This window comes from Nicotiana attenuata, chromosome 1 (assembly GCF_001879085.1).
Source record: "Nicotiana attenuata strain UT chromosome 1, NIATTr2, whole genome shotgun sequence".
NCBI lineage: Eukaryota > Viridiplantae > Streptophyta > Magnoliopsida > Solanales > Solanaceae > Nicotiana > Nicotiana attenuata.
Genome location: NC_031989.1, coordinates 10,495,885 through 10,505,965, shown reverse-complemented (window position 1 = coordinate 10,505,965; position 10,081 = coordinate 10,495,885). Strand labels below are relative to the sequence as shown.

Below are 10,081 nucleotides of genomic sequence, written 5' to 3'. Positions count from 1 at the left end.
GTTGCTGAAAAAGAAAAGGGAAATTAAAACAATGATAATCAAAATTGGAGGGAAAAAAAGGTACGAGAGAGTTATTAAAAAAAACTCACATGCAAAATTCCATTTCTCAAGGAAGGGAACATTTTCATCACCCACTAAACCAACGGTGGGGGCAGCAACAAACCTGGCATACCAGCCACGGTCTCTGTCATCTTCTGGACTAACCAAAACTCTTTTACTCCTTGCTACTAAAGTAAAGACACCTTGGCGAAAGAGTCTGGGAGAATAAAGGTAAATTAGATGAGAGAAGGTAAAAGGCACGCCTACCATGTTGGTCAAATGTCTCAAACAGGCAACAGCCCTCCACACTATAGGGCCAATTTGACCTAAACAGACGTTGAAAAAACGACAGAATTCAAGGATAACAGGGTCAATAGCAGGTTTGAAGCCTAATGTGAAAGGGTATGTATAAACAAAAGAAAACCCAATTAAATAAGAAGTGATTCTTTGGTTCTCATTGGGAATTATAATAGGGAAGTCATGACTCCAATGGCAGTCTTTGCGAACTAAAGTAATCAGACCTTCAATGATTTGAGTTGGGTAGATATCAGCACGATCTAAAGAGGATACTTGATTTCTAAGGGATTCTCTATCGTTATAGAAAGATAGTTCAGAAAGAACTATTTCATCCACCGAAGGTTCACGAAGAGGTTCAGAAGGTTCCTTACCCCTAGAAGAAGATCTTTGAGAAAGAGAACCTCTGGCTCTAGAAGAGGGGCTGGAACTAGATGAAGGAAGAGAAGAACCACGTATGGATGAAGACCCTAAACTACGTAGTCTACCTCCTCTTCTACTCCTATTAGGGGCAAGAGGAAAGTTATCAACTATACTCTCCTAGGGTTAGGGTTTGATGAAGACATAACAGTACGATGCAGGTGAAGAACAAGAATTGAATATTCTGAAAGCTTTGAACTTTATGTGAGAAAGACAAAGATGAGAACTATATTTATACTAAGAAGCAACCGTCGAAGGAAAAGGTGCTATGATGGAAAGGTCATAATGAGAACTGTCGCTTCGTAATTGGTGAAGCCGTAAAAGAGCCTTAAAAAGCGTTGCAAAGTCGCAGAACCAACAAAAAGATGCCACGTGTAACAAGCATTAAATGGAAGTGACAATTGAAGCGTCGATTCTATCATAACATTAATGGTGGCAAATATTCCCGCTTTAATAAAATTCACTTCCCAAATATTCAATTGATGAATAAATGGCAAGTGGGGGGACTATCTGTATTGGGAAAAATTGAGTTTACATATTGAAGTGATTGAAAGATGACGTGTCATGACATGAAGGCTGGTCAAAGAGTGATGATTAGCAAAGAGGCACGAGTTGTAACAGATACGAGCAGAGGCACAAGAAGAGGCACGAGCAGTTATTCAAAAGACTCAACGCTCGTACCTATTTAAATCCTAAAAACAAGGAGAATGAATCTGACAGCACAAGAGAGTACAAATGCAGTATTTAATAAGCATTAAATACTAAAAACGTTAGAGAATCTGTATTGAATTACAATGATTATGTAACATAGCATTTAATGCCTTTAATTGTCTATAATAGCCTTATTATGACAAAGGCAAAACGTGTATCTTAGAGATAGCTATAAAAAGGAGAAGACTGGTCATTTGTAAGGACACAAAAAAAAATATCAACTGAATATACTGATTTACTTTGTTTTCTGCTATCAATCTTATTGTTATCAAAATCAATTTCTTCTGTTCATTTTCGATTATGAGTAACCCAAGTTCTTCTAAAAATAAAGCTTTGACCAAAATTCTATTTTTTGGTTAAGCATATACGAAGAGATTTACTTAATCGTTAATATTATATGAATAAATAAATAATCTCAAATATTTATTATTAAATAAATAATCGTTATTTTGGATCGAAGTAATGCTTACTTGTAAGTTGTATTACCTTTGACCAAAAAAAACAAAAAAAACTCAGAGAAGAAAGGAAATAAAGGAAAAGAAGAAAAAGGCCGTTTCTTCGTCTTTCTCCTCCTTTTGGACCATTATTATTATTTTAAAAATTAAACCTAGATATAAAAATATCAAAGAAAAATAAGTAGTATTTTATTACGTATTAGGTTTGGCGAAACTAATTTTAATTAGAATTAGAAAAAGAAACAAACATTTATTACAGCTAAATTAATCGTTTCCTACTGTGTCTCGGGCGCACACAGCCACACCTACACAAACTCGGAGAGAGACACATAATAGAGACGAGTCACTCTCTTTCTCCCCCTCTCTCTCTCTCTCTCTTTACCCTTATTTACTGTTTCTTTGTACAAATTGTCTAAAATTCTCTGCACCAAAAACGAAACCGTTCATCTTCTATGGAGAGATAGCTTTTTCCTATACAGAAAAAGCAAAAGAGAATCAAATTTCCAACCAGATAACACCGTCACTTCACCGATCATCTTTTGCCGCTAATTCTAAGGTTTGCTTATCGCCCCATTAATTTTCTTAAATATATGTATGTGTTTCCTACGAAATTTCAGCTTTTTTATCATCATTATCTTTTTTTCTCTTTTTTTTTTTGTGTATTCACTTGTGCTTACCCAAATTGTTTTTGTCGAAAAATATAAGCAGCTTTTTTTTACTTGATTTTTTGGCTTTCAATAGTTTCCTTTTTCATACTATGGATCTGCAATTCAATGGAGTTCAAATACTAGTTGTATCTATAGAATTTTATATTTTTCAATAGTGTTAAGGTTTTGAGCTTTTAGTTCTAATACTTCGCTCGGTTATATCTAGGAGTTGACTTTATTTTTTTGCTGGGTTGAATTTACTTGGATAAACATGGTCAATGAGGATTCATATAACCGATCCTAACTTGTTTGGGACCGAGGCGTAGTTGTTCATGTTGTTATACCGATGAATTACGATATTTACTGAATTGTGAAATTTTATCTGTTTATTACGGTTGGATAATTTTTGAAATTAAATCCTTTTTCTGCATATTAATGTACTTTATTCAAATCAACTTTTCAGTTATGTAATGAAGAATGTTTAACTTTGCTGTTCCTTGAATGGTTGTCTTGAATGGTTGTTTATTGGAGCATTAGCGAAAAAAGAGGATGATTTTACTATCCACCAGAGAGAAAGTTCTTATCTTCTCTTGTTGAGTAGTACAATTTTCTGGTACTTGTATTGAGTCATTCAATAAACTGTTGGTAAATCCCGTCTTTTCTGTTTCACGCGGGCTGAAATGAAATCAACAATTGTTTTACCAATTGTGTTTTTTAGCTTTTGCTCTTATTGTGATTGCTACCGCATTATCAGCATATTATAAGCTGATACTGTACATTGCTGAAAGTACTATTTTAGTGTATCAGAAGTTATATAACCAATTTAGATTTTCATATATTTTCAGTTTTCACCAGTGATACTATGCTTTAACCTTTTCACGATATTAACTTTTTATAATTTGGATCTTTGACAGCGTTTCCTCACTGGTGCACTGAAGGCCTTGATTTCTCATTGTTGGCCAGATGCAAGGGAACAGAGGCATACTGGATTCCTTTCCAGAAACTATTGATCTTAATCAGGTATCTGTTTCAAATAATGCTTCTGTAGATCCGACAGCCCCTTGGGATAACTTGCTAAATCCAGTAGAGGATCGATTATCAAATTCCATGGTTTCTGCTGCTCGAGAAAATCCTAGTTGCACTAATGCTGCTAGTTATAACACTCAGAACCGCGGTGGGTGGGATCATGGTGGGTCGAGTTCCAGTGCTAATCTGCACAACATTGGACATGGTAGTGATTTGAAAATAGGACATGGTTGGGCTTCTTCGTCAAGTAATTATGCCACGACTAATCCAAAGTTAGAAGAAAGGCGATTTGAACCATCCAATATCTTCCTTCCTGAGAGTACCTCTAGTGGATATGGTGGAAATCATATGTTTGGCAGCCCTCCAAATTTACCAAATCTTGCCCCGGCTCACAGTGCTGGAAATGCTAACTTAACTGGTGCATACAACCACGGTGACACTCGGCTGGTCGTGAGACCAAGTGTATCTCCAATTGGCCAAACATCGAGTGGCAGATTGGAAGCTGAACGTCCTGCTTCCCATGTCTCTTATAATGTTGGTATGTCTTCAGCTAGTTCTAGTTATTGGGCAGGGACCCCTGATATATCAGGTTCTTCCATGGGTAATTGGGGTTTATCCTGCAAGCGCAAGGCCCTTGAAGGCAGTTCTAGACAGTCTTGTGGTGGTAGTTCAAGCTCCAATGCAGAACCCGAAAACAGTATACAGCATAATTTTCCAAATCGATATGATGCTTCCAGCGGCTTAAATGTATCACCAGCCTCTGCAAGTGTGCAAAATACTTATTACTTAGAAAACCTTTTTCCAAGAAATGGGGTTGGTTCAAGAGTGGCTGCTTCTGACATATTTCCTCCTTTAAGTGCTAGTGGAGTTGCGGAAACCTCTGCGAGAAATTTTGGAGGTGGACCAAATCTTGGGAACCAAGATACAATTGCATTTGGTTTTCCGCGAACTGCGACCGATTTAGTGCATTCTGGTGTCGGCTCTAGTCTTGTGACTCCTCGAGCTGTCTCAGTAACTAATTCCTTGAGCTCCAGACAGCCAATTCCACTGCCAACAAACTCAGGTAGCCCAGGAAGCCATTCTGGTGTAATGCGCGTTTCAGGTGTTCCTAGAGGTTTGCATCCAGTTCCTTGGAACGTATCTCCAAATTCACGAGGTGGTAGTTCATCAAGTCCAAATATGGTTTCTGGAGATAGATATGCTGCCTTACAGGCTGAAGCTAACCTCAGGAGCTCAATAAGAAATAATAGGGAACCTCATCAATTTGTTCCTGCTCCTGAGACTAGAAATATGGTACATGATCCCACTAATTGGAGTTTAGCTACTTCAAATGCGAGTTATTCCAGAAACACGCCTTCTAGTTCTGCATCTGGCCATGGGTCAAGTGCGCTAACTTTTCCTACTACATGGATGCCTAATCAGAACTCAGCAACCAGTAGCAATCACAGTTTTTCAGAATTTGCTCCTTGGACTCCTGTTGAGTCTGGGTCTGGAAGTCAGAGAGGTCCATTTTCCCTTCTGCCTTCAGCTGCATCTTCCTTGGAGGAGGCAGAGATGTCATCCCGATCTAGCAGCCGTGGATCTAGTAGCCGTCGTAATCATCAACTTCTCCTTAGATCAACTTCGTTGGCCGATTTTTCAGGAAATGATGTGGATGGATGGCGTGGTTTAGCTGCTGATATCGAGGGTCGTCACAGACTGGTATGGGAGATTTGTGTTTGTAATAGTATCAAAACTATATTACTTTGGTTTGTCCATCAATGTTTATCAACTGCTTCATCTTGTATCTGGTTATTGACTATATAAATATTTGCTCTTGTATACTATTTTTCCTCTTGATACTTCTTTTAATCTATTTATTTGCTATCCCCCCTTTTACCTACTTGCGATGCTATGAAGACCGTTACATTTGATTATTTTTCTACTTAGGATTGGTGGATCTTGTGACTAGTGCTGGCCCAACGTTTAAGTGCAGGTATTGGTATCATACATGAAGAGAGTCACATGCTTTCTTATATTTTCTGACAATTAGCTATCAAGACCGTTACATCAGTTGTTTATTTGATTATTATTTCACTTAGGATAGACAGATCTTGTGACTTGTGCTGGCCCAACGTTTACGTGCATGTATTGGTATCATACGTGAAGAAAAGCACATGCTGATAATTCTTTTGACAATCAGCATGTACCTGCGTAGTGGATTTAGAAGAAGGGTTGCAATTTGCTTAAGTGGTAAATTCTTACAGATATCTATGCTCTTCTAGAGCTGTGTCACTCGGAACTCGTTACTTAGAATGAACATTGTTGTGTCAATGAGTGTGTATTTAAGCACTTCCACCTAAAGCAGAAACTGATACGTTATAGTTTCACTTTCGCTAGTAGTTGGGTGTGGCATGATCTTTCGTTTGTCAAATTCTATATGTTGTTGTGCTAAGTTCTCCACTTGAATCGATCGATACAGCTGTTTTATGCAACTTCTTTCCTTGATTTGAGATAGTTTTCACCTATCATTACTTACTAAGTATCACTGCTTGCGTTCAACAGATTCGTCAAGTCTTGCGTGCCATGCGGAGGGCCGAGAACATGCGATCCGAGGTTTTGTTTTGATCCTTATGATACTCCAATGAATATCTGCTAGTTTACATGTGTAATTCATATGAACAGCAAGCTACAAGCCTGAACAACTGGTTCTGTTTCACCTTATGAAAAAAGAAAGAAAAAGAAGCCCCATCTCAATTATTTGATTGGGAAGTTTCCGAATGCAAAAAGATTATTATCTTCTTTGTAGGTCATGACCTGAAAACCGTGATGGTTGAAAATTCAATCAACTTGCTGAGATGTGAAAAGTTGTAAAATTAAGTAGCTCTCGTAAGCTTTGCTCCGTAAGCTTTAAGTAGAAATATGGCCAGACTAGTTGCCTTGCCAGTAATGGAAATCTAAAAGAAAATGTAATTACCTATATTCTCTAATTTGTTATGAGTGAATTTTTTTATACCTGACAGCCAATTAGGTTATTTAGGTGAAAAATAATTCTAGAGTTTCTTTTTATGATGCTTGTAAGCCATGCTCCATAATCTTTAGTAAAGAAATATCCTTATTATTTTAAAAACAAAAACCTTTAGCAAGAAAAATGTATGGCCAAATGATGTAGCCAACTATGTAGATAGGTAATTTTTGGAATCCCCTGGTTTCTTTGTGTGTTTACTTCTTTATATTTTAACTCTCCTTAGTGAAGATCTTGGTTCTGCCACTGCAATTAGGTGATTTGGTGAAAAAGTATTTCTCAGCATTTTTAAAAAGATGCAATATCTTTTTTTAACCTTTCCTTTAGTTGTAGCTTTTCTTATCCCTCCTACCAAGATGTTTGTCTTTTGTGCTTTCCATCCTATCTAGAATTCATAAGTTCTTAGGGCCTAGTTATTTGATTTATCTTGCCGATGACACTTTTTTTATAATGGTTTTCAAGGAAGTTTTATTGATAATCAGTACCAAGAGGGTACTTTCAATATTACAAAAATCTGCACCTGAATAGAATTGCACAATAAAAATGTAGCAAGTCCATAAAATCTGTCATATTAGTAGCAAAATTCCCTTCAACAACAACAAACCCCCAGTGTAATCCTACAAGTGAGGTCTGGGGTAATGTGTACGCAGATCTTACCCCTACCTTGTGAAGGCAGAGAGGCTGTTTCCGGTAGACCCTCGACTCGAGGAACAGTAAAAATAAAGCAACAAACAATAGACATAACAAGATAATAGGGTAATGGAAGCAAATGACACAACATGTAATAATGAAGAACCAGGAATAAAAATACAAGAATAATGCTAGCACTACTGGTAAGCCTAGGAGAAACTCACGACTGCATGTCAACCTTCAACCCTAATTCTACCTCCACACCTTCGTATCGAGGGTCATGTCCTCAGTAAGCAGTGACATGTCCTGCCTAATCATCTCTCCCCAGTACTTCTTTGGCCTACCTCTAATCCTTCCTCAAACCGGTCATGGTCAACCTCTCACACTTCCTAACCGGGGCATTTATGTCTCTCCTCTTCATATGCCCGAACCATCTCAGCCTCGATTCCCGCAACTTGTCCTCCACATAGGCCACTCTCACCTTGTCCCTAATAACTTCATTCCTAATCTTTGTCTTTCTTGGCATGCCCACACATCCATCTCAACATCCTCATTTCCTTTCATGCCAAAAAAATAAGTTTTGAATACATTTAAACTTCACAATAGAAACAAGTTCCTTCTTTCCTTCAAAGCATCTTTCGTTCCTTCCAGCCCTAGTCCAAGCGATATATAAGGGGACGTCCAAATCTCCATCATCTCTTGTCAATTCTCTGTGCTTGGTAAATATTAAGCAGCTCTTTGAAGCTTTATGGGCATAACATAGTGAAATCCGAAACATTCAGGAATAGTGACCAGACTGTCTAGACATACTGCAAGAAGCATTAGGCAGCTCATTGATCCGTCTGAAAATTCACACAGAAAGTATCTGCAACAAAGGATAATTCATGTGTCGAACAAGCACCATGTGCAGCTATACACCCAAAACAAGCAACTGACTGGATATGAAGGTTTCAAATCTTGATTCGTTGTTAGCAGGAAGCTCACTTGATCTAGACTTATTTCCTCATTGCAGAGAAACACCCATAGGCAAAGTCTGCAACTCTTTTGCAGAATGCACAGTGCATGTTGCTTAATGCTAATGGAACAGCTTCTTTAAGCGGACACCTTTTTGTTTAGGGCTGAGTTACTTTTCTGGAGAAGGGAATTAATTGGATCCTTTTGTAGACACCAAAGACACAATTTTCTCGTTAATTTGCATGCTTTTTTTTTCCACAGGATTATATGATGTTTGATCCGTTTGTCAACGGCGTTGCGGAGTTGCACGATAGGCATAGAGACATGAGGCTCGACGTTGATAACATGTCTTATGAGGTAAATATGGGTTGGGTTTACTGTCACTAAATTTCGCAATATATTTCTCACTGATTATCTCATTTATTAGGAATTATTGGCGTTGGAAGAACGTATAGGGAATGTGAACACCGGATTGAGTGAAGAAACCATTTTGGGCCATATGAAACAGCGGAAGCATGAGCCTATATATGGAGGGACATCATCAAACTTGGAGCCTTGCTGTATATGTCGGGTAATAATCTTTTCTGATCATTTTACACGATAATTAGTTTCTATTACAAGAGAACAATTGTTGCAGAAAACAATTTTGAGAATTGTTGCGTAAACATTGTTGTCTTTCTTGTATGATCATCAGGAGGAATACATAACTGGAGATGAGATGGGCATATTGGATTGTGGGCATGAATTCCATTGTGGTTGCATAAAGCAGTGGTTAATGCTGAAGAATCTGTGTCCTATATGTAAGATGGAAGCTTTAGATGCTTGAAATCCAACCAACCAAAGCTATTTTTCCTCTTCTGATTCCCTCCTCTCTACCCCAACAAAGAATTCCCTGGAAAAGGAGGGGGGCAGGGAGGGTTTACATCTTAATTCTACATACTTTAGCACCTGAAACTGTTCATGTTGCTCATGAGTGATTACATGGGTTCAGGAACTGAAGAATGTGTTAGTGAGAAGACCTTTATGAGTCTTATTATTTAAAACGCATAGGAAATCCTTTTTCTTTAAAAGTCTTTTTGATACAAATCTTCTTGAGACATTTGGTTTTGAATAATACTACATTATACCTTTAAGCGAACAATTTTTGTGTTTTGTATGGTATTTTTGCCCATTCCTTTGTTTTGTTGCATGGATGCTAAAAGTGAGAGATCATTAGGAGTTTCAAGAAATTAACATCAACAATTGAGCTGTTAATGTTCTATATATCATGATTCTGATGTTACTTCTTCCTTTCCAACATAAATTATGCGTGGTGGGGGTCGTGAGGTCCATTAATCTTTAGGAAACTCCACAGTAACTGGAGCATATAGTGTTTAGCCTAAGGTTGGCTTACAGATTATGTGTTTTTAAGTTCGTATTTTTAGTTGGCATTTTTATCAACGTCAGATAGTCAAAACTAGCAAGAGAAAGATTACAGGAGTCTGCTCCAGATTAAAGGTTTGAACTGGAGTTCGCAACTTTTATTGTATGTATTACACCTTTCGTGCTAAACTTACTAGTATTTGGTTTTAAAAGGTTATAATTCTACAAAATTAACAACAAATGAGCTTCTTGAGTTAGTCCTTTCGTTCCACTTAGGTATAAATTACTCTAGCTGAGACTTCTTTAAAAACACCTAAATGTCCAAACTTAGTTAACTCTGCCTTTCAAAAGAGTCCCCTAGTTATATAAAACGCAACTATTTCATTTTGGTGAGCTTTTTTCTGATGAGTATTTATCATTCGCGAGTTGAGGCTAAAAAGTAGAAAGTGACTATAAATACATATTTTGCTATAAAATTTAAAATGTAGCTATAGAAAATAATATGTTAAAAGGATATCTATTTATAATAAATAAGGTGT

General features: G+C 37.3%; 1 protein-coding gene across 1 annotated transcript; it reads left to right on the top strand.

Annotated features, from left to right (window-relative positions):
• LOC109237813 (E3 ubiquitin-protein ligase MBR2-like) lies at positions 2,212-9,341 on the top strand. The gene is made up of 6 exons (XM_019404232.1): positions 2,212-2,475; positions 3,481-5,293; positions 6,137-6,187; positions 8,442-8,537; positions 8,608-8,751; positions 8,875-9,341. Exons 2-6 carry the CDS (start codon positions 3,530-3,532, stop codon positions 9,004-9,006), a joined length of 2,187 nt encoding a protein of 728 aa, XP_019259777.1. The 5' UTR covers positions 2,212-2,475; positions 3,481-3,529; the 3' UTR covers positions 9,007-9,341.